Source organism: Heterodontus francisci, chromosome 10 (genome assembly GCF_036365525.1).
Source record: "Heterodontus francisci isolate sHetFra1 chromosome 10, sHetFra1.hap1, whole genome shotgun sequence".
NCBI lineage: Eukaryota > Metazoa > Chordata > Chondrichthyes > Heterodontiformes > Heterodontidae > Heterodontus > Heterodontus francisci.
Window position 1 is genome coordinate 101,685,777 of NC_090380.1, and position 24,618 is coordinate 101,710,394.

Below are 24,618 nucleotides of genomic sequence, written 5' to 3' on the forward strand. Positions count from 1 at the left end.
GGCATTAACCGAATTAGAGTTTAAGTTCAAGTTTAATAAAGTTCAACTTTTCTTCTTTAAACCTAAGAAAGCCTGTTTGTGCTGGTTTCTTTACCTTATAATTGGAAAGTGGTGAACAAAGATTCACCAAGGAGGAGCTAAAAACATGCTGTTTTTAAAATTAAACCATGTTACAGTAAGACCAGGTGACGGCTGAAAGGGAACCCTAGACCTTTTTCTCACCTGGTCGTAACAGAAGGAAATCTGCTGTCCTTACCTGGTCTGACCTATATGTGACTCCAGACTCACAGCAATGTAGTTGATGATTATCTGCCCTCTGAAATGGCCTAACTCAGTTGCATTCAAGAAGGCAGCTCACCATCACCTTCTCAAGGACAATACAGGACACATTCCGTTAAAGATAAAAAGCAGATAAATATACACGAGGGTTGCCAACTCTCCTTCTTTGCTCACGAGTCTGCCAAATTTTTCTATTCATCTCCAGGACACTGCTGCAGTACAAACGGGGAGAAGTTTGTACAGGCAGTTCACGCAAGAGCATAATTTGGAGTTTGCCGCTTGAAGCCAATCAAATGCTGGCCCGTTCGGCACTTGCCGCACATTTGATGACATTACGTTACTGGTGTTGGAGGGAGCTGCTGGGTGCGGAGTGCGCAAGCTGGTTTGGCCATAAGAGGGCTGTTGGAAGAGCTGCTGCAGAATGGAGAGTAAGAGGATGAACTGGAGTGATAACAGAAGAATTTTGATGAGGATTGCAAAAACTTGACCTGGGTGTATATGCAACTTCTACAGCATCAGCTGTGGCTCAGTGGTAGCTTTTTCATCTCTGAGTCAAGAGGTTGTGTTTTCAAGTCTCACTCCACAGCTAGAGTGCAAAATCTAGGCTGACACTCCCAGTGCATCTCTGGGAGAGTACTGCAGTGTTGAGCTGCTGTATAATAGATGTGTGTTACGACTGGGTGAGGAAGGGGTCTCAGGCTCCCTTCTCGCCCCTTTCCTGGTTTGGCCATAAGAGGGTTTAACTTTTTAGTTTCCTCTCAGTGAGTCCGTGCTCACTGCTCTCAATCAGTCAGGCTTTCTCAGCAAGGTGTAAGTTTATTAACCTTAACACTCTACCTCAGTTAAAACTATTAAAAATACATGACGTGACCATGCTAGCATGCATACGTGATAAACAGACACACAAATAGAAACAGAGGAGAAAGAATTAAAGGGGGGAATGTTTGAAGTGGTAGATGGAATTCAGTAACTGTTTTTTAGGTTTGCTGTGAAGTCTTTGATTGAAGTTAAATCTTGCAGTTATTGTTGGGGCCCAGTGCACACTTTCAAACTTGTTTCACTGGTACCAGAAGGCTGCAGGGGTCTTCTGTCTTGAGGCTTAAGTTACTTCCGTGGGCCCCTGGAACTTTGCATGAGAAAGAGAGAGAGAGAGAGAGACCTTGCTTCTCTTTGGTCTTCAAAATTGCAGTCTGTCTCAAAACATTTCTGTGATGCACAACTCAATTCCCAGGTTGGTCAGCAGGTTAGTCATGTGACTAGCTCTTTGTTTGACACAGGATCACCTGCGAGGATTATTGATTCTTTAAAGCTTTCTAGACACATTTATTGGGGGTATGGAGGGCTGGCTCTTACACAAACAATGACCCTCAATGTCTTTTGTTCATCGCTATTGACAAAATCCATCTGGCTAATTGAATCAGGGAGCACTCCCATTGCCTCTCAACTGTCTCACAGAATGTAAATGTGCAGCCATGTTTTCAGCCAGTGCTCTGTGGTCCTTTTAAACAAGTTATGTTCAATGTCCAGTAAACGTTCAAATAGTGTTCCATATACCAAAATTAATATGTTTCCATTTGGTAGGTGTGGTTTCCTTCACATGTGACATTAAGCCTGCTCTCTCAAGTGGACGTAAAAGATCCCATGGCATTATTTTGAAGAAGAGCACAAAAGTTCTTCCTGTTGTCTTGGCCAATATTTATTTCTCAACCAACACAGAAAAAGATTATCTGATCATTGTCACATTGCTGTTTGTGGGAGTTTTCTGTGTGCAAATTGGCTGCTGCATTTCCTACGTTACAACAGTGACTACACTTCAAAAGTACTTCATTGGCTGTAAAGCGTTTTGGGATGTCCTGAGGTCATTAAAGTTGCTATGCAAATGCAAGGTCTCTCTTTCTTTCTTAAAGGTAGAAGAAAACATCGTTGTGCACTGCAGAAAAGTACTTGAATGGGCTGAGATTGTGTTATTGGCCAAGGTCAGCTTCTTCGAAGCCAAACAGAACAACGCAGCAGCAGTGGTAGATACATTCTGGGTGCCTGAGACTGAAACTCTGCCCTCTGCTGCTGTGACTCAGCTACCAGCCCTTTAAAAATAAAACATCTTAAAGCCTCGATTAAAGCAGCAGAGTCAAATTATAGACCTACACCTTTAGTATCTTCCCTGACTTATGTTCAGGGGTTGCAGTCCCTCATTTTCAACAGATACCTCTACTAAGTCAGTCAGAAATATAGTCCCAGCTGAGCAAATTTCATCCCTTGCTGAGGCTCAGTCGGTAGCACTCTCACCTCTGAGTCTGAAGATTGTTGGCTCAAATCCCATTCTGCAGGCTTGAGTACAATATCCCGACTTACCTTCCAGGACAGCAGCGGAGAGAAGTGGACCTGTGAGAAGAACACGGAGCAAGGAGCGGATAAATAGAGCCCGGGGATCGCGGCCTAGAGCATTTACCTTCCGGGAGAGCAGCGGAGAGGAGCGGACCTGTGGGAAGAACACAGAGTGGGGAGCTGATAAATAGAGCCACAGGATCGTGGCCTAGAGCACTTACCTTCCGGGAGAGCCGTGGAGAGGAGTCCAGGCACACCGGAGTTTGAATACAAAGTGAGCAGTGACGTCACAGGAAAGCTGTAAGGTGATTGGTTGGTGACTAACTGCTGTTTGGGAATAACTGTAAATAGCTGGGTTAGTACATTACTGTTAGGGTGTGTGTGAAAATAGCTTAATAATGAGGAACAAGTGAGTAGCTGATATTTTGTTTGAAGAAGGTTTATTTTACCTAGTGAACTGTATTGATTTTTAGTAGGATTGATCAGTACTAGTAAGATTTTATTAATAATTCTAAGCTGTTGTAGTATTGGTAAGATTTTGTTTTTAGCAGCAGCAAAGGGCCAACTAATACATAAAGGAATAGTCTATCAGGATTCTGTCATCAAATTCCAGTATGGGTTTGAGTGGGGCAGGTTTAATTGTGGACTGTGGCTTTCTCGCAACCTGACAAGTGTGACAGGTCTTGCAGAATTCGGCCACATCAGACTGGAGGTTTTGCAGGCACCCACATGTCCAGCTAACGGAATGGCATGGGCAATTCGTAAGATTTCCTTACGGCACTCTGGGGGCACTGCAATCTGGTGGAGCACTGTCCACTCCTCTTCTATCGGTCTCCCAGGGGGTCTCCACTTCTGCATTACAACCTGTCTCTCAGGTAATAACATTCTGGGACCCGGACAGCTTCTGCCTCAGAGCAGGCAGTCTGTGCTATATGCTTTAGGTTAGGGTCTGCCTGCTGTGCCTTAATTAAAGAGGCTCGGCTGAGCCACTCCTCTCCTTCATTCAGGTTTCAAGAGGGTTTCAGCCAGCCAGACTTCTGGCTCATCAAACTGAGTTTCTGGCTTCTCATTATTTAAACCTGCCTGCCTGGCTTGGGATCAGGTCACTACACAATCTGGGAAGATCCCCAGGCCATCCTCCTGCAACTGTTCTGTTTCTCTCTTCTTGCCAGACAAATCATTACCAGGCAGGGTTGCTACAACTTAATTGAGTGCACCTCCTGTGCTATGTTCCAGGATGCTTCCTGTATCCTGGAGAACCATTTGTGCAGAAAGTGTTGTCAATTGAAGCAGCTTGAGCTCCGGGTTTTGAAACTTGAGTGGCAGCTGGCGACACTGCAGTGCATTCATGAGGATGAGAACTACGTGGATAGCACATAAATAGATGTGGTCACCCCAAAGCTTAGGAGTGTGCAGGGAGAGAGGGAATGGGTGACCACCAGACAGTCAAAAAGAATCAGGCAGGTAGTGCAGGAGACCCCTGAGTGCATCTCACTCTCCAACAGGTATTCAGTTCTGAATACTGAGGAAAGTGATGCTTCACCTGGGGAGTGCAGCCAGAGCCAAGGCCATGGCACCACGGGTGGCTCAGCTGCCCCGGGGGGTACAGGGAAGACTGGAAGAGCCATAGTGATAGGTGGTTCAATAGTCAGGGAAACGACAGGCGTTTCCGTGACCGCAGACATGAATCCAGGATGGTGTGTTGCCTCCCTGGTGCCAAGGTCAAGGATGTCACTGAGCGGCTGCAGAACGTCCTGAAGGGGGAGGGTGAACAGCCAGCAGTCGTGGTCCACATCGGAACCAATGACATAGGTAGAAATAGTGCCGTAGTCTTGCAGTGAGAATTTAGGGAGCCAGGTAAGAAATTAGCAAGCTGGACCTCAAAAGTAGTAATCTCCGGATTACTCCCAGTGCCACGCGCAAGTGAGGATAGAAATAGAAGGATAAGACAGATGAATGCATGGCTGGAAAGATGGTGCAGGAGGGAGGGCTTCAGATTCTTGGGACATTGGGACCGGCTCTGGGGGAGATGGGTCCTGTACAGGTCGGACGGGTTGCATCTGAACAGAGCCGGGACTGAGTTCCTTGCGGGACACTTTGCTAGTGCTGTTGGGGAGGGTTCAAACTAGTTTGGCAGGGGGATGGGGACCTGAGGGTAGATTCAGCTGGGACAAAATCAGAAATGAAAATGGAAGGCAGAAAATTAATGGATGAGTCTGGAAGACAGAGGAAACGAGAGTTCGAAAATAAAAAAAAAGAATTTGGCAGTGCTCAAGGGTATCTATTACAATGCAAGGAGTATAGCGAATAAAGCAGATGAGCTGAGGGCATAGATAGACACGTGGCAGTATGATATTATAGCTATTACAGAAACATGGCTTAAGGAGGGGCAGGAATGGCAGCTCAATGTTCCTGGTTTTCAGAAGTGATAGGGAGGGGGATAAGAAAGGAGGGGGAGTGGCAATTTTGATCAAGGACACTATTACAGCTGTGAGGAAGGATGATATGTTGGAAGGTTCATCAAATGAATCCATATGGATTGAGCTAAGAAACAAACAAGGGCAATCACACTGCTGGGAGTGTACTATAGACCCCCAAACAGTCAGGGGGAGATAGAAGAAACCATTGTCAATTGTTGTAAAAACCCCTCTGGTTCATTAAGGTCCTTTACAGAAGAAAATCTGCTGTCCTTACTTGGTGTGGCCTACATCTGACTCCAGACCCACAGCAATGTGGTTGACTCTCAAATGCTCTCTGAAATGGCCTAGCAAGCCATTCTATTCAAGGGCAATTAGGGATGGGCAATAAATGCTGACCCACATCCCATAAACAAATAAAAAAGTATTCTCCCTGCTGTCCAGGCTGCTATTTATCCCTCAACCAACTAATGTGATAATGACTAGCTAATCTATTAGCTACAACAAAAACAAGAAATGCTGGAATCACTCAGCAGGTCTGGCAGCATCTGTGGAAAGAGAAGCAGAGTTAACGTTCCGAAGAAGGGTCACTGACCCGAAACGTTAACTCTGCTTCTCTTTCCACAGATGCTGCCAGACCTGCTGAGTGATTCCAGCATTTCTTGTTTTTGTTTCAGATTTCCAGCATCCGCAGTATTTTGCTTTTAATCTATTAGCTAGTCATTATCACATTATTGTTTGTGGGACCTGGCTATGTGCAAATTGGCTGTTGAATTTCTTATTTTGGGTTTCCTACGTTACAACAGTGACTACACCTAAGAAGTACCTCATTGGCTGTAAAGTGCTTTGAGATGTTCTGTGGTTGTGAAAGGTGCTATAGAAATGCAAATCTTTCTCTTTTTTAAACCTACAAGCAAGTGCTCTATTGAGTAAATCATCTTTCTGGAACTTTCATGTTTTATGTTCCTAGACTGACCTTGATGCCGATAATTGTAATTGGATGTTTATCATTTATATCAAGCAACACTCCCTAGTTAGCATTGTAGTGTATTTACACGGTTACACTGTTTACAGTTAATACTTTACCAGGTCATATTTGATTTTTTTTTGTGATCAAAGGTTTTTGAATTCTTTTAGTGTAAATATGACTTACAGCAGGTGAAGAGTATGATTGCTGTATAACCTGTGTAGACAGCTCATTGCTAACTTTCCCAATTATTTCAACAACTCTGCATAACTGATATTTGTAGATCTAGTAGAAAAATGATAACCATTATAAACACACAAATAGTGTACCACAGAGGGGCTTTAATGAATTGCACTCGGGGTTGGACTGTGCCAGGGCACCTGAATTGAGAATTGAGTGAAGTCAGGATGAACTTTTTCACCATCAGGAAAGCTCAACTTTCTTTATTCGTTCTCGAGTTGTGGTGTCTCCAGCAATTGCACATCCCCATTTATCCGAGCAGTGATGGTGAGCCTTATTCTTGAATCTCTGCAACCTGTGTGGATTCTTTGTAGCAGTTTGATTCAACTGAGTGGCTTGCTGGGCCACTGCAGAGGATGGTTAAGAGTCAATCACATTGGTGTGGAGTTATATATATATATATATCACTCCACACCAATGTGATTGACTCTTAACCATCTATATATATATATAGGCAAAAATGTGTTAAGGATGGGACATTAGTGACTCAGTTGGGTGTTTATGAAATCCAGTGGCATTATAGTCATTTTTACTGATACCAGCTTTTTTTTAGAATTCAAAATTAATTTAGTTTAATTCAAATTCTCACACTACCATGTTGGGATATGAACTCACCTTCTTTTGCATTATTAGCTCAGACCTCAGGAATACTTACCCTGAAAGATAACCATTTCACTATTACAGCCCATATGGCCATTACAGCAGACAGTGTGGCCTAGATTTTTTACTTTTCCTCAATTGGAGTGAGTGGGTGGGGGGGGGGGGGGTGGGGGGGGGGGTGGTTGTATCGCCTGAGGTACCACTGGTGAGGGGGAGGGGAGTTGAAGAGGATGCCTTTGGACATTATCATACTGGAAGCCAGTTCTGGTTCACATGCCTCTGAAAAGAGAGTGGACCTTATCATAGGTTTCATTGTGTTATCTTAAGGAACACAATGAGGTGCGTGGATCTCAGTTTATTGAAAATCTCTAGAAGGTTTATTAATAGCTAAACTAGTGTATACAATACAGAGCAAACTATTTACAGAACCTTTGTCTCGGGTGTTACAGTTGCAGAGTAACTATGGTTTCTGGTCACATGACTACATCCTGGCACTTAGCTCATTAGCATACTGTGATCTTAAAGGAACATCACTCTTAAATCAATCACACAACAGACCTCTGATGTGGTAGGCTTCAAAGTGCTGCATGAAAAATTGTATCTTTTTCCCCCAGAAATCTCTGACCTTACTCCCCCTGCCCCCTTCAGGTTGTGCTAGGCTGCACTGCCAAAACATTTGCACAGGCCCTGACTCTCTTGGACATTCCTCCTCTTCCTTTCACCAACAATGGAATGCTGGAAGCCTGGGACAAACACACGGCCCTTGCATAAAAAGCTCAAACATTTGGGAAATGGCAGGAGACACAGTGGGGGCAGTGGTTACCTCCACTGCATGATGCTTCCACACACCCGGCCCCCAGAAAGTGGGTAGAAGTGCACAGAAAAAGAGGTCTCACCCCCAAGCACCTTTCCATTCCTCAGCGGTCCCAGATTTGCTGAACAATCGGTGAGAGGCAGGTGACAGAATCCTTGACATGTAAGTCAGTTGAAAAAGTAAAATATCTTCCTGGAGATGGAAGGGCCTGAGGGATATGGTGACAATATGGATCGAGGAAGTTGAGAGCAATTGAGAATGTTGGACGTAAATTCCTTTGTGGTGAATACGGGATTTCATCTCATTTTGAATCATAAGGAAGCATTTAATTTCTTTTATTATGTATTCATCAGGGGCACAGGCCACTTTAAGTGTTTTAACCATAGCTGCTAGACTAGCTGAATATACAACATCACCAGAAAGCTCGAAAACCATCTGTAATGAGATGGGTTGGTTCGATGTCCATGTACTAATTGCAACTTTGCTTGCTTGTTTTGCTTTGTGAATGGTCAGCTGAGTTAGCAGTCTAAACAGCCTTAGTTTTTGTGTTTTGATTGCAAAGCCATTACAGTTGATCAAAGTGCATCCTGATTCCTCTTGCTTAGTTAACTAGTTAGATGAAGGTTCTGTAGGGAACCTGGCCTTCTGAAGCTAGGGTAGATCTTGACTTTGTGCAATAATGAACTGGTAGCCTCTTGTACATCTCTCCCATTGATTTCTATTTCCTCTTCAATTAGTTTGTCCAGACATATCTGCAAGGCTTTTTCCTGGAGCCCTACATTTAACTGCCTGTAGAATTGAAATGCAAGTGGTTTCTCTACCAGCATTTCCTCTTCCTATCACTGATGACAATCAGATCTGAGTATTTGCAATATTTTTATAGACTAATTACAGACTGTTTCATTTTGCAGGTTTTTAGTCAGAAAAGGCTGGAATATCTGTAAATTGCATGATCATGGTCATTGGCGTCAATGTGATTGACAACTTTCCAGATTAAAATCACTTCAATAAAGAAAGAAGGTCTTGCATTTGTATAGGACCTTTCACAATATCAGGACATCTCAAAGCGCTTTACAGCCAATGAAATACTTTTGAAGTGTAGTCACTGCTGTAGGAAACATGGCAGCCAATTTGCTCACAGCAATGTGATAATGACCAGATAATAATCAGAGAACACAAACAGAAATGAGGCAACAATCTACATGCATCGAGGCGAGTCTTTATTGGTTTCTCTATGATTGGGCATCAAGGTGGCTGATTATGAGGTTCTCTCGTGCCTACTTGGCACGTCGTTCAATCTGCCTGGCCTCCAGTGGCTTCAACATTCAGTGGCACTTCCTCCTCTGCATCCTCCTTGTCCGTGGATGTGTCGCTCAGGCATCGCATTGTCATGTAAAGCCTCCCCCCCTCTGCAGTGCTAGATTATGCAGAGCACAGCAGACCACCACGATGCGCAAGACCCTCACTGGGGAACATGCATGCTCCACCGGATCGATCGAGACATCAGAATCTCATTTTCAGCAGCCCAATGGCCAGCCCGATGGTCACCTGGATGGAGCTGTGGCAGGTGTTGTACCTCTCCTCACTGTGAGGGTTCCTTACAGGATTCGGAAGCCAACTCTTCAATGGATAACCTTTGTCCTGAGAATCCATTCCTGAAGGCAAGTGGGGGCCCGAAATGCTGTGGCACCTGAGACTGTTGAAGTACATAGGTGTCGTGGCTGCTTCCTGGGAAGCGGGCACACACCTGCTGGAAAGATTTTTGGTAGTTGCCGACCAGTTGAATGTTGATTCAATGGAAGCCCTTCCTGTTGATGAAGGCAGCTGGCTGGTCTGTTGGAGCCTTGATGGGGACATGCGTGCAGCTTATCACACCGTTTACCTGGGGAAATCCAGCAATGGCCCCGAATCCAATGGCCCTCTCTGCCTGTTGTCAGGGTCAGTTGGTAGCGTACATAGTAGCCAATCCTCTTGAACAGGGCATTGGTTACCTCCTTGTTGTAGTGGTGGGCTGTGGCCTGGGAGATCCCACACATGTCCCCAGTGGAAGAAGGGACCGAAGGTATGGTTCCTAAATTTGCTGACGACACAAAGAAAGGTAGGAAAGTAACTTGTGAAGAGGACATAAGGCGGCTACAATGGGACATAGATAGGTTAACTGAGTGGGCAAAGACCTGGCCAATGGAGTATAGTGTGGGAAAGTGTGAAATTGTCCATTTTGGCAGGAAGAATAAAAAAAAGCATATTATCGAAATGGTGAGAGATTGCAGAGCTCTGAGATGCAGAGGGATCTGGGTGTCCTAGTGCATGAATAGCAAAAGGTACATGCAAGTACAGCACGTAATTAGGAAAGCTAATAGAATGTTATCGTTTATCGCGAGGAGAATTGAATACAAAAGTAGGGAGGTTATTCTTCGGCTATACAGGGCATTGGTGAGAGTACATCTGGAGTACTGTGTACAGTACTGGTCTCCTTATTAAAGGAAGGATGTAAATGCATTGGAGACAGTACAGAGAAGGTTTACTAGACTAATACTTGGAATGAGTGGGCTGTCTTATGAGGAAAGATTGGACAGGCTAGGCTTGTATCCGCTGAAATTTAGAAGAGTAAGAGGTGACTTTATTGAAACATATAAGGTCCTGAGGGGTCTTGACAGGGTGGATGTGGAAAGGATATTTCCCTTTGTGGGAGAATCTAGAACTAGGAGTCACGGTTTAAAAATAAGGGGTCACCCATTTAAGACAGAGAAGAGGGTCGTAAGCCTTTGGAATTCTCTTCCTCAAAAGGCAGTGGAAGCAGAGTCTTTGAATATTTTTAAGGCAGAGGTAGATAGATTCTTGATGAGCAAGAGGGTGCAAGGTTATCAGGGGTAGGTGGAAATGTGGAGTAATCAGTTCAGCCATGAACATATTGAATGGTGGAGCGGACTCGAGGGGTCGAATGTCCTACTCCTGCTCCTAATTCGTATATTTGTATGGATCCTTGGAAAGATCCAGAGCATAAAAGTTCAGAGTCACTGTGATCTTCAGGGCCACTGGCACAGAGTGACCCCCAAATCCCATAGGATGCAACTCGTCCTGCAGCAGGGAACGTAAGTCAGTGACAGCCTCCCTGGAGAGCTATGGACTTCACTGACGTTGCTGCTTGGACATTTGGAGGTAGTGGATCCGAGTCTGGTACATTCTCTGGTGCTGGTGGGCCCTTCTTGGAATGGCTGGCTGCTGCTGCTGTCATCGTGGCACATCCTGGCCCTCCCTCCGTTAGAGGCACCGTATTATGCAATCGGGGTCCCAAAAGACAGTGCGTATGAGACTCATGCCAGGTGACCAGTGGGCCTACAGAACACTGTCGATGCAGAGAGGACCTTGAGCTTTTGACACTTCTCCTGGCGGACTCCCTGATGGTCCTCAGTGCTCACCCTTGCTGATAGCCGACTCTTCCATCCAGCAGTATGGACTACCAAAATTCTCACACAACAGTTTGGCCACCCGATACAGCCACCCAAAAACCCAAGCATCATCACCTCCACCTGCAGAGAAATCGAAACCATGAACCTCTGGTCAGAGACCCCAAGACCCAAAACTCCCTGTCAGAGACCCTGATGCCCAGAACCCCTGTCAGAGACCCCAAGACCTGGAACACCATGTCAGACCCCGAGACTCGGAACCCCCTGTCAGAGACCCTGACACCCAGAACCCCTGTCAGAGACCCTATCAGAGACCCGGAACCTCCTGTCAGAGACCCTGAGACACAGAACCCCCTGTCAGAGACCCTGAGACTCGGAACCCTCTGTCAGAGACCCTGAGACTTGCAACCCCCGTCAGAGACCACGAGACCCGAAACCCCCTGTCAGAGACCCCGAGACTCGGAACCCCCCCGTCAGAGACCTTGAGACCTGGAACCCCCTGTCAGAGACCCCGAGACTCGGAACCCCCTGTCAGAGACCCTGAGACTCGGAACCCCCTGTCAGAGACCCTGAGACTCGCAACCTCCTGTCAGAGACCCTGCGACACAGAACCCCCTGTCAGAGACCCTGAGACACAGAACCCCCTGTCAGAGACCCTGAGACTCGGAACCCCCTGTCAGAGACCCTGAGACTCGCAACCTCCGTCAGAGACCCCGAGACCCGAAACCTCCTGTCAGAGACCCCAAGACTCGGAACCCCCCGTCAGAGACCTTGAGACCTGGAACCCCCTGTCAGAGACCCCGAGACTCGGAACCCCCTGTCAGAGACCTTGAGACCTGGAACCCCCTGTCAGAGACCCTGAGACCCGAAACCCCCTGTCAGAGACCCCGAGACTCGGAACCCCCTGAGGAGACCCTGAGACTTGCACCCCCGTCAGAGACCCCGAGACCCGAAACCCCCTGTCAGAGACCCCGAGACTCGGAACCTCCTGTCAGAGACCCCAAGACTCGGAACCCACTGTCAGAGACCTTGAGACCTGGAACCCCCTGTCAGAGACCCTGAGACACAGAACCCCCTGTCAGAGACCCCAAGACTTGGAACCCCCTGTCAGAGACCTTGAGACCTGGAACCCCCTGTCAGAGACCCTGAGACTTGGAACCCCCTGTCAGAGACCTTGAGACCTGGAACCCCCTGTCAGAGACCCCAAGACTTGGAACCCCCTGTCAGAGACCCCAAGACTTGGAACCCCCTGTCAGAGACCTTGAGACCTGGAACCCCCTGTCAGAGACCCTGAGACTTGGAACCCCCTGTCAGAGACCCTGAGACTTGCAACCCCCTGTCAGAGACCCCGAGACCCGAAACCCCCTGTCAGAGACCCTGAGTCTCGGAACCCCCTGTCAGAGACCCTGAGACACAGAACCCCCTGTCAGAGACCCCGAGACCCGAAACCCACTGTCAGAGACCCTGAGATTTGGAACCCCCTGTCAGAGTACCCGAGACCCGAAACCCCCTGTCAGAGACCCTGAGACACAGAACCCCCGTCAGAGACCCCAAGACCCGAAACCCCCTGTCAGAGACCCTGAGACACAGAACCCCCGTCAGAGACCCTGAGACTCGGAACCCCCTGTCAGAGACCCTGGTTGAGGTGCTCTACATCACTAAATACCTGGTATGGCTGTGATACTCACTCAACACCACATAGTATAATTTCCCCAGCAGGAGATATTACCAGTGTTCTCGCGAGCCGCATAACTAGGGAAGTAGAGAGGGTTTTAAACTAAATAGTGGAGGCAAGGGATCAAAGAGTAAAGACAAGGCAAGCGAGAAAGGTAATAATATAGGGAAAGATAAACAGACCATGACAGGAAGGGATAGTAATTACAATCTAAGACGAAATCAGCAGACAAGGCTAGAGGTTACAAAAATAATAAAAGGACAAAACTAAAGGCTCTGTATCTGAATGTACATAGCATTCGAAACAAAACAGATGAACATGACACGAATGGGCTTCTGGTGCTGATGAAAGGTCACAGACCTGAAACATTAACTCTGCTTCTCGCTCCACAGATGCTGCCAGACCTGCTGAGTATTTCCAGCACTTCCTGTTTTTATTTTACAAACAATGCTTTGCTTCTCAAGAAAAGCACGCTTACACATTTTCTCATATTCCTTTCGAAAGCAATGTAAGACCACATTTAAATAAGAACTTTATACACGAGCGGGCTTCTGGTTCTGTTGAAGTCCATAGTGAGTAATGCTCCATATATTTACAATTAACTATTCAGTTTATTGGGCATTGACATAAATAGGTGGAAGCATGAAGTGTAATTTAAATAAATCTCTCAGTTTCACAAAAGTGTAAAAATAAACAGTAACCATACATATTAAAGGCACTGTAAAACGCTTTCCAGTTAATAACAGTGTGGCATGCCAGTCATCGGACTTTCTAACTAGTCGCATCAGTTGTTTATCAAGATCAATATAAGTCTTTTACAAATACTCATCCCACCAACATATCACCAAAAGAAGCAAAGTTATTTCTATGAGATTACACATTTAAAACATTTCCTATTCAAGTATATAAATCACATTTCTATTCTATCAATTGAAAAATATTGATCATGGACCACACCTCAATGTACAGGACACCCCCATTAAGACTGAATAGAGTAGGAAGGAAGAATTAGGTAAATTAGGACGTAATGGCCAGGCCAGTGTGGTCCAATAGATTAGTCACTAGCCGTATGTTGCTATAAGGAATCCGGATATGGAAAATTACAGTTTTGATTTGCAAATGAAAAATGAGTACTTTTTGTTGGTAAAATGGTAAGTCCAAAAGCAAAGTGTGGAAGTGCTTTTTGAATGTTATGTGTGCTTTATTTTTCAGTTACTACCTACTGATTGACTGAAAAATGGTGTGTAACCCAAATGAAATAGACTTCGCCACCATGGAAATACCAGCAACATTGCGTGGAAAGAGGAGATGACATGCTGGTCAGCTCAACCAATAGGAATAAACACTCTGGATCAGCAGAAGAAACCAAGCTCAACCCATAATGAAAGTTGCAACGTGACATAATATGGCAAAGAGTAAGGAACAATCAACTGTGACCTGGATGGAGAGCAGGGTGGGTCTGCAAGGAGAGCAGGGCAGCTACAGATAGAGGGTGGGGTTGGGTAGAGATGGAGGGAGAGGTGGGTATGGATAGAGGGTGGGGTTGGGTACAGATGGAGGGAGGGGTGAGTACAGATGGAGTGGGGGTGGGTACAGATGGAGGGAGGAGTGAGTGCAGATGGAGGGAGGATGGGTACAGATGGAGGGAGGGATAGGTATGGATGGAGGGCAGGGAAGGGTACAGATGGTGGGAGTGGTGGGTATGGATGCAGAGCGGGGTGCGTCTCTGTGCAAGGTTAACATTCCCAGCAATCTGACGAAATCAAAGTTCTGCTCACAATTGCTGGGTAAAGAGCTGGAAGTTGCAGAAAGACAGATCTGATAAATTCATATCAAAATTTTGGTGGGATAGAAAGACTGCAAAGTTTTGCACTGATTGGTGGTATTTGTTTTTTAATTAAATATACACGTAAAGCATTGTAAGGCAGTTCCTACACAAATAGGTGCATGTGGCTAAAATGGTGTAGCTCTGGCTGCACCTATGGCTAATCAGTGATTTCTATTGGACAGCACTGGGTTAGTTAATGCCTACCCTGGATTTTACAAGGTTTTAAGTTGTAAGATGAATGTAATATTGAGGAAGGTAAGTGGTTACACAGTTTTGAGGTCCTGGGGAAAGAATGTGTTGGAGTAGGAGACAACATGAAGAGCCTTGATTTCAACACAGTAAGAATGCAAGGAGGAGGAAGACAGCATGTAGGATGGCATATTTAAAGCTTAGCAGGAATAAGGGAGAAAAGTTGTGAGCAGCAGGTACTGTTCGAAAGGTTGCATGGTTAAGTTTTAACAAAGTGAACAATCAAATAAAAAGACTACATTTTTTCCTTAACATAATTACTAACATTGTTCTTGTTACATAAGTTCATTAGGACACTTCTGATATTGGCTTTGACTAAATGTACTTTTTCGATAAATGTGCTAATGGCTTCACTGAAGGCCTATTATGTACCAGACAGATGTTCATTGATTATAAAAATTCCAAAGCACACTGGTAGTATTCATATCATACTCTGTGCAAACTTTTTGTTAGACATTGCTGTGAACAGTTTGGATCCTACTGAACAATTTGTTCTGTTCATCCTCTCTATATTTTTCTTCAAGTTTTAACTTATCAATGTCCCCATACCCAAGTGCTTCAGAGGCAAAGTAAGGGTTTGAGCTCTTCCTAAGCTTGTCGAAGAAACTGAAGTCAACCAGATATTTCCCACCGGGGGACAGCGACATAAGAGGCACAAATTCATAGCCCCAAAGTATCTCCTCTGGTACATATGAGGTTCTGATTTGGCAAGCAGCACCTGTAGACTCCACTGTGGCATTCAAAATGACAACCAGCTCAAAGTCTTTATCCCTCAGGTTTGCCGATGCATATCTATTCAGTGGACTTTTCTCGTCAATTATGTGATAAAAAGTCAAGGGGAAGGTGAGGAAGGGGCTTACGGAACCTGTGTCCACCTGAAAATTCACATTTGCCTGCCTGAGTTTGATGGTCTCACCTTCCTCAGTGATGTGGTTATGCAGGAATTTCCCAGAAAGCTGGCACTGCAGCAGAAGACTCTTCCTCATGTTTGCCACACGGAGCATGAGACAAAGCTTGTTATTGTAAATAGCGATGGCAGCATGGTAGCTAAACCTGATAGTCTCAGAGCGCTTTTTTGGCCTTGCAATTTTTGCCAGAAAAGTACCGGTGACAAAGATCTCCGCCAAGGTGGTAATGACCAACTGAGTGATTAGCAGGATAATGGCAAACGGGCACTCCTCCGTGATACAGCGGAAGCCGTAGCCAATGGTTGTCTGGGATTCTAGGGAAAACAGGAATGCTCCTGTTAAGGTTTCAATATTCACCACGCACGGCGTGTGGTTAGCTGGGGGGTGCAGTAACTCTAAATCACCGTGTACAAATGCTATGGCATACCAGAGAATCCCAAAAAGGAACCAGGTTATTACAAATGTTGCTGTGAAGAGAGTTAGCTTGTAGCGCCACTTCATGTCAATGACGGTGGTCCAAAGATCCTGTAGGTAAAGGAAGGCCCAGCCATCCACTTGGTCAATTTTCACATTGTTGTGACCATCTTTCGACACGACACGTCGTCTTGCAACTTGGGAGATCATGCTAATGTTCTCCGAATTCTCCATCTTGAAAGGCAATGATCTAACAGATACAAGGACAACAAAAAGGTTGATTTTTAGGGGCATTTTATATTGAACTATACAGTAGATGTACAAAACAGTAATGGTATAAAATAATGGTTCGGCCTCAACTGGAGTATAGTGTCCAGTTCTGGGCACAACACTTTAGGAAGGATGATAAGGCATTAGAGAGGGTGCTGAAAAGATTCTTGAGAATGGTTCCAGGGATGAGGAACTTTAGTTTTGTGGATAAGTTGGAGAAGCTGGGTCTGTTCTCCTTGGAGAAGAGAAGATTAAGACGAGATTTGATAGGGATGTTCAAAATCATGAGGGTCTGGACAGAGTAGATCGGGGGAAATTGTTCCCATTGGTGGAAGGATCCGGAACCAAAGGATACCGATTTAAGGTGTTTGGCAAAAGAAGCAACAGCGACATAAGGAAAAACTTTTTTTATGCAACGAGGGTTAGGATCTGGAAGGCACTACTTGAGAGTGTGGTGGAGGCAGATTTAATCGAGGCTTTCAGAAAAGAACTGTACTATTATCAGGAGAAAACATTTGCAGGGCTATGGGGAAAAGGCCGGAGAGTAAGACTAGGTGAGTTGATCTTGCAGAGAGCTGGCAGAGATAAGACAGGCTGAATGGCCTCGTTCTTTGCTGAAGACATTCTATGACTCTATAATTGGCACAGAAATTTACATGGGAAAATGCCATTCAACCCAATATAGTCCATGTCAGCATTTACCTTCCACAGTTACCCACTCCATTCCCATATTCCTTAAACCCTTTTTCTTTCATTCACCTATTCAATCTAATCTTGAACGTTGACAGTACCTGCCTCAACCACTAACTATAGAAATGAATTTCAAAGCCTCACAACTCTTTGTCTAAAGTAGCCTCTGTTCTAAATCTTGTATCGATGGCCACGCATACTTGACCTCTCAAATACTGGAAATTGCTTATATCTACCATCTCATCCTTGCATACTTTTAAACACTTCTACCATATGATTCTGTATTGTCTGTTGCTCTTACGAAAAAAAAACCCTTATTTATGTTTCCTCATGTTTTCTCCCTTCTAACCAATTTTTAATCCGATTTGTTGTCCCTCCACTAACTCCATACTCCCTAATTTTCTTGAGTAATCCCCCATGTGGTACATTGTCAAAGGCTTTCTAAAAATCTATGTACATGACACCTACTGCATTTCCCCCATTTACCATGTCTGTTACCTGCTCAATTAATTTTATGAGGTTTGTTAAACAGAAGTCTCTTTTAAAATCCATGCTGGCTTGTTCTTTTTCTCTTTATCAAGATATGTGTTATTCATCTATTATTAAAGCTTCTAAAATTTTCCCTACCACAGTGTTTAAGCTGATTGACCTGTAATTACCATTTTGCTCCATCTCTATTATTTAAAATGTTAATACATTGGTCATTCTGCAGTACCCTGACACACACCCATACTCAATAGAGTTGGCAGACATCACTTTTAGGGCCTGAGCATTTTCCTCCCTCATCTCTTTCAGGATCCTAGAATGTATTGCTTTGCACCTTGTCTTCCTTGACTTACTAACTTATCTAAAACTTTCCTTTTTTCTGACATAGTGGGCTGTATTTTAGTTCTGGGGTCAGGACCCCGATGTCAGGTGGATTTCCTGGTGCCAACCCCGCATCGTGTTGGCGCCTGGTGCCCGTCGTGATTTTCTATGTGCTGGCCAATTAGTGGCCAGGGAGTGTGCTCACCGTCCAGTTAAGGATAGTCGGCAGGACGGCCAATAGGAAGCCTTCCAACTCTGACAGATTGGAAGCCCCACTGTCAGAGGTGGGAGCTGCTGATGTATGTAGGAGAAAGAGAGGGCGCTTCAAGCAGGAGGTGCCCTCTGAAAACTTTTGACAAAGCTTACATTAAAACTGGTCACAGCTGCCAGACCGGTACTCTGGAGGGGTTCCACAGCTGTGGCTATCTCACAATCATGACCACGGGGGAGGGGTCAAAAATGGTTGCTAGAGCATGGGCACCCGGTTTGCCACCAAGAGGCCATCTCCATCTCTGGGTCATGTTTCAGCCTCAGCAGGGGACCTGCATGCCGAATGTAAAAGTTCAGTTGGTGTCGGCAGAATGGCCTTAATAGGCCCTTAACGATGCTTATGGGCGAGTAGCTGTTTACCCCCCAAATTGGCATGTTCCAAAATGGCCCAGAGACAGGAACATGCCAGCAAACTGGCACACCAGCTGGTGGCAGGAAATTGTGGGCCCATCTGCCTCCATTCCCGCCTCTGCGGCCATTTGAAAAATTTGGCCCAGTATCACCCAACCTGATCAACAACTTCAGGATTTAACTCTTCTCCACTATCCTTCTCTTTAGTATAGACCAATATGAAGTACTTATTAATTACCTTCCAGATCTTTTGATCATCCTCTCTCCCCAGGGGTCCCACCTCACATTTGACAACTCCCATTGTTACTTTTCCTTCTGATATTTTCTGAAATTATTTCCTCATGTTTTTTCCTTAGCTTTTCTTACCTTGCTGAGAACTTTTTTCCTTTATTTTCTCAAGTTCTCCTTTAGTTTTATCATTATTATTATTCTTCTAGTCCTCTTGTGTCCTCCGTGCTAATTTCTCCTTCCACCTCACCTCAGCTAGTTCACCCCTCATCTTCCTAAAATCTGCTATAATCCAAGCTGCGGTTCTAGTTTTTGGACTGAGTTTTTAACTTTTCTAGTTAGATCTTAAACTATATCATATTGTGGTCTCTACTCCCAAGGTGCTCTGCCACATTTAGCTTGTCTGCCTGATCTATTTCATTATTTGTGATGAGTTAACTGAAGATTTGGCAACAGTTTTTCTGTTGGTCTACAGACATGACATCATGATGCAGAAATGACTGTTACAAAGACAAGTGTCTCAAAGATTTCCTCCTGTTGGTTGCTGGGAGCACAAGGAAGTCTTTGAGATATTGCACCAAGCTTGCAACATGCAACCTCAAAGGCACTAGTCCCTCGGGAACTCATGCAATTAATTTAAGTAGGAACCAGTTGGCAAGGATCCTGTCAGCAAGTAATGGAGGGTGAATGGGTAGATGGCTTTGCCCTGAAATGTATCTATTCCTTCTCATTAGTGAAAATGTTATGTTCAGATCCCAGACGTAGACTACTGTCTTTCTTCAGGCTTTGATAAGTATTTCTTTCATAATCTTTCAGATTCCTAAAAGGAAATCTTAAAAAAAAACCTCTCCTCTTGTGGTGAGTATACCACTGTTTCACCAACACAATTGCTCCAACACTGACCACTCATCCCCTGCTTACAATGTGCAAATAGCAACGAAGTCTGGATTCCCTGTGGATTTTTGTCCTGTCTACTTCCCAAAATCAGCATGAGGAAGGTGGCCCTGGGGAACAGCAATGAAGGATTTGAGCTCTCTCTGACAGAGAGAGCCCTGTGGTGGCCTCCTTTCCCTCCAAGTTGGCATCCAGCACTTACCTGCTGAAGGCCTCCAGGTCAACCAAGGCCTCCATTGGCGCCTTGCTGACATCTTTGGGACATTTCTGCCTCTTCCCTCGCTGCCTCTTCTGATACTTCAGCGAAATTCTTGCTGCAACCCTGCCAGGTTTCTCCTCCCTTGCTGTGGTGGACTCCTTAATGGCACGGATCCTGCCTGGAGTTCACTGCACATATGGAATAAATCCTGACTGGAGAAAATCGGTCGGGGTTGGAGCAGATCTGGGCAGAAATTCCATCTCAAAGAGAACCACTCTAAATGCTAACATTTAACAATTGTTTAGCTAAGTGGTGAAGTTACTTTCACCTTGCTTTTAGGTAGGGAGTTCAAGCATTTGGACCCAATAATGATGAAGGGATGCAAAGAAACTTAGCATAATTACTTCTTGGGCTGGTCAGCTTGGCTCGGCTGATAGCAAGTTAACCTCTGCGTTAGAAGGCTGGACTTTAATAAATTCAGATCTGTGACTTGAACGTATTATGTAGCTACCTGATGAGTCCTGAAAAAAATGCACAATGAGTTTGCTCAGGAATGTCAGGGTTTCAAAAAATGCAGAATAAGGAGCAGCCTGTCTACATCCTTACACAATCCCCTGCTTAATCAATTGTTTAGTGATTCACAGCCAGTTGAGGGTGACCTCATTCCAGTGCAATGCTGAAGGAGTGCCGCAACTTCAGAGGTGCCATCCATCGGATGAGGTGCTAAACTGATCTCCTGACCAAGTGAATATTAAAAGGTATGTTTACTTTGATGCTTATTTATTTAGGACAGAGGTCCGTCAACTCTCTCAGGTGGACATAAAGATCCCATGGCACTGTTCCAAAGAATAGTAGGGAATTATCCCCGGTATCCGAACCAATAATTATCCCTCAATAAAAATCACAAAAACAGGTAATCTGGTCATTATCACATTGATGTTTCTGAGAGCTTGCTGTGTACAAATTGGCTCCCAGATTTCCTACAAAATAACAGTAACTATGGCCGGGATTTTACCCTAGGCAGATGGGAGCCGTCCACAGACTGAAATGTCGGTGGCGACCCCGCTTACGCCAAAGAGCCGCCTGCGTTTAATAGACAGCTTTTCTCGGACCTGGCTGCCCGACTGGCTACAGGTAAAATCCCCGTGGAGACGGGTGGAGGCCCTTAAATGGCCGTTAAGTGGCACTTAAGGGCCTTGATTGGCCTGGGGTGGGCGGGCCGTTTTTCGCCACCGCTGCCCTGCATAAAGTGGCAGCGGAGGCAGGAGCAGGGCAGGAAGGGCCCTCCAATTCTCTCACTCCATTTTATGCCCCCCACCCGCCACCTTCCCGTTCTTTGGGGGGACGTAAAATTCCGGCCAATACTTCAAAAGTACTTCATTGACTGTAAAGTGCTGTGGGATGTCCTGAGGCTGTGAAAGGCGCTATATAAATGCAAGTTTTTTTCATTAATGGAGTCGCTGGACTGGATCCCCACATTTACATGGCTACAAGTGAGTTCCCGTATTATGCTGGCAGAACTGTACACCTGACTTTTGCACGCAGATACTTCTCCTCCAGAGTCAGTTTTAAATCACCTGACGATCCTTTGGCCCTGTCCAAAGAATAGCCTGGAGTTCTCACAATGAACTGTCCAATACACCTCTCTCAACCAAGATGGGGGCAAACACGATGGGCTGAATGGTCTCCTTCTGTGCTGTACTTTTTCTATGGTTCTAAGACCATCAGAACAAATGTAACTGTTTGTTCATCTCAATGTGGTTCGAGGGATATTCCTGTGTGCAGAATGGCTGCTGCATTTATAAAAAAAAGAGCTTGCATGTATATAGCACAACTTTTGAACATCTCAAAGTGCTTTACAGCCAATAATTAACTGCTGTAATGTAGAAAAACATGGCAGACAATTTGCACACATGCATACGAATTCATGGCAATTAAACTGTTTGTGGTGTTGGTTAAGGGATAAATGTTGGCCAGGACATTGGGAGAACTTCCCTGCTCTTCTTCAAACAATGCCATGGGATCACCCTAGAGGGCCAACGCAACCTTGCTTTCATCGAAAAGATGAACCTCCCAAAATGCAGCGCTGAAGTATCATTTTAGATTAGTTGCTCAAGGGAACTTGAATACAAGGGGGCGAAATTTATATTTCAGTGATATAGAGCCTTGGTCAGACCCATCTGGAGTACGGCATTCAATTCTAGGCACCACACCTCAGGAATTGATCATTTGAACTTGGAGGGGGTGCAGTACAGATTCATCAAAATCCTACTTGTGTTTAAAAGGTTAAATTATGAGGACAGATTGTGTAAACTTGGTTTTTATTCTCTTGAGTATAGAAGATTGAGGAGTGATCTAATCAAGGAGTTTAAAATGATAAAATAATTCAATAGAGTAGATAAAAAGGAAGTATTTCCTTGGGTGAGGGAATTGAGAACAAGAGGGCATAATCTTAAAATTAGAACTTGGCCATTCAGGAATGAAATCAGGAAGCACTTCTTCACACAGAGGCCAATAAAAGTCTGGAACTGTTTCCCCCAAAATGCTGTGGATACTCATTGATTGAAACTTTAAAGATTTGGAGCGATAGATTTTTGTTAGGCAGTTGGAGTCTGAGCAAGGCTCAATACAACTGAAACATAACTTCCTCCCTTTGCATTCCAGACCCTAACTCAAACTGACACTTGGGGATTATGGAGAAAAGGCTTTATCTGTAATTGTGTTTCTGTGAGTTCATGCCGAAGGCAAGTAAATGGAATTGAGGTACAGATCAGCCATGATCGAATTGAATGATGTAAAAGGCTCAAGGGGCTGAATGGCCGAGTCCTGTTCCTAAATCTCTGGAGCCAGGGCTTGAACTCTCAACCTTCTGATTTAGAAGAGTTACAATTGAACCAAGACTGGCATTATTTACCTAGTAATTTGCTGTGTGAAGCACCTTGAGACGTTCTGATGATATCATAAAACATCAGTGATATCTGGCTACTCCTACTCAAGAAACACATCATCACCTGCCCAGTAGCCTCAAACCCCGGCAAAAACGTTAGTATGTATCAACCTACCACCAGCTACAACAGCTGACCAATCAGCAAGCAGCATGTACTGACATATCACAAAACACAATTAGCTGACCAATAGCAAGAAGAACAAGAACATGTAATGACACTAACTGAGGTAAGATTCCACCCACATTGCCATGCTCCACCACATATAAACCTATTTCTTCCACTTGTTCCAGTCATTTCTCCAGCAAATGAACAGAGTATGCTCCCTGAAATGTTGAGGCCTAACAGTTCTTCTAAGAAAATCTCTCTCTAAAAGTAACAGCTGGATACTGAAGGCACTGGATACTGCAAAGTCTCTGGGCCCTGACAACATTCTGGCAACAGTACTGAAGTCTTGTGCTCCAGAACTTGCCGCGCCCCTAGATAAGCTGTTCCAGTACAGCTATAACACTGGCATCTACCCGGCAATGTGGAAAATTGCTCAGGTAAGTCCTGTACACAAAAAGCAGGGCAAGTCCAACCCGGCCATTTACCGCCCCATCACTCTACTCTCAATCATCAGTAAAGTGATGGAAGGTGTCATCGACAGTGCCATCAAGTGGCACTTGTTTAGCAATAAGCTACTCCCTGACAGTCACTTTGGGTTCCGCCAGGTCCATTCAGCTCCAGACCTCATTACAGCCCTGGTTCAAACATGGACAAAAGAGCTGAGCTCAAGAGATGATGTTAGAGTGACTGCCCTTGACATCAAGGCAGCATTTGACCGAGTATGGCATCAAGGAGCCCTAGCAAAACTGAAGTCAATAGGAATCAGGGGGAAAACTCTCCGCTGGTTGGAATCATACCTAGCGCAAAGGAAGATGGTTGTTGGAGGTCAATCACCTCAGCTCCAGGACATCACTTCAGGAGTTCCTCAGGGTAGTATCCTAGGCCCAACCATCTTCAGCTGCTTCATCAATGACCTTCCTTCAATCATAAGGTCAGAAGTGGGGATGTTCGCTGATGATTGTACAATGTTTAGCACCATTCGCAACTCCTCAGATATTGAAGCAGTCCATGTAGAAATGCAGCAAGACCTGGACAATATCCATGCTTGGGCTGATAAGTGGCAAGTATCATTCACGCCACACAAGTGCCAGACAATGAACCATTTCCCCTTGACATTTAATGGCATTACGATCGCCGAATCCCCCACTGTCAATTTCCTGGGGGTTACCATTGACTAGAAACTGAACTGGAGTAGCCATATATATACCATGGCTACAAGAGCAGGTCAGAGGCTAGGAATCCTGCAGCGAGTAACTCACCTCCTGACTCTCCAAATCCTGTCCACCATCTACAAGGCACAAGTCAGGAATGTGATGGAATATTCTCCATTCGTCTGGATTGGTGCAGCTCCAACAACACTCAAGAAGCTCGACACTATCCAGGACAAAACAGCCAGCTTGATTGACACCCCATCCACAAACATTCACTCCCTCCACCACCGACACGCAGTGGCAACAGTGTGTACCATCTACAAGAAGCACTGCAGCAATGCACCAAGGCTCCTTAGACAGCACCTTCCAAACCCGCGACCTCTACCACCTAGAAGGAGAAGGCAGCAGATGCACGGGAACACCACCACCTGCAAGTTCCCTCCAAGCCAAGCACCATTCTGACTTGGAATTATATCGCCGTTCCTTCACTGTCACTGGGTCAAAATCCTGGAATTCCCTTCCTAACAGCACTGTGGGTGTACCTACCTCACATGGATTGCAGCGGTTCACGAAGGCAGCTCA

The 24,618-nt window shown here is 45.1% G+C and overlaps 1 protein-coding gene across 10 annotated transcripts in view; it reads right to left on the reverse strand.

The window, feature by feature from the left end:
- Window positions 1-13,315: 13,315 nt before the first annotated feature.
- Window positions 13,316-24,618, reverse strand: part of kcnj15 (potassium inwardly rectifying channel subfamily J member 15) — a 37,485-nt gene continuing 26,182 nt past the window's right edge. For 5 of the 10 annotated variants that reach the window (XM_068041181.1, XM_068041179.1, XM_068041184.1 and 2 more), the window contains exons 3-4: window positions 19,836-20,044; window positions 13,316-16,373 (exon numbers count right to left, since the gene is read on the reverse strand). In XM_068041181.1, coding sequence (XP_067897282.1) covers window positions 15,251-16,373; window positions 19,836-19,870 — 1,158 coding nt within the window. In that variant the 5' untranslated portion in view covers window positions 19,871-20,044 and the 3' untranslated portion in view covers window positions 13,316-15,250. Of the gene's footprint in view, window positions 16,374-19,835; window positions 20,045-20,236; window positions 20,354-24,618 lie in introns of all 10 variants that reach the window. The other 5 variants (XM_068041178.1, XM_068041185.1, XM_068041187.1 and 2 more) reach the window with 2 other exon arrangements.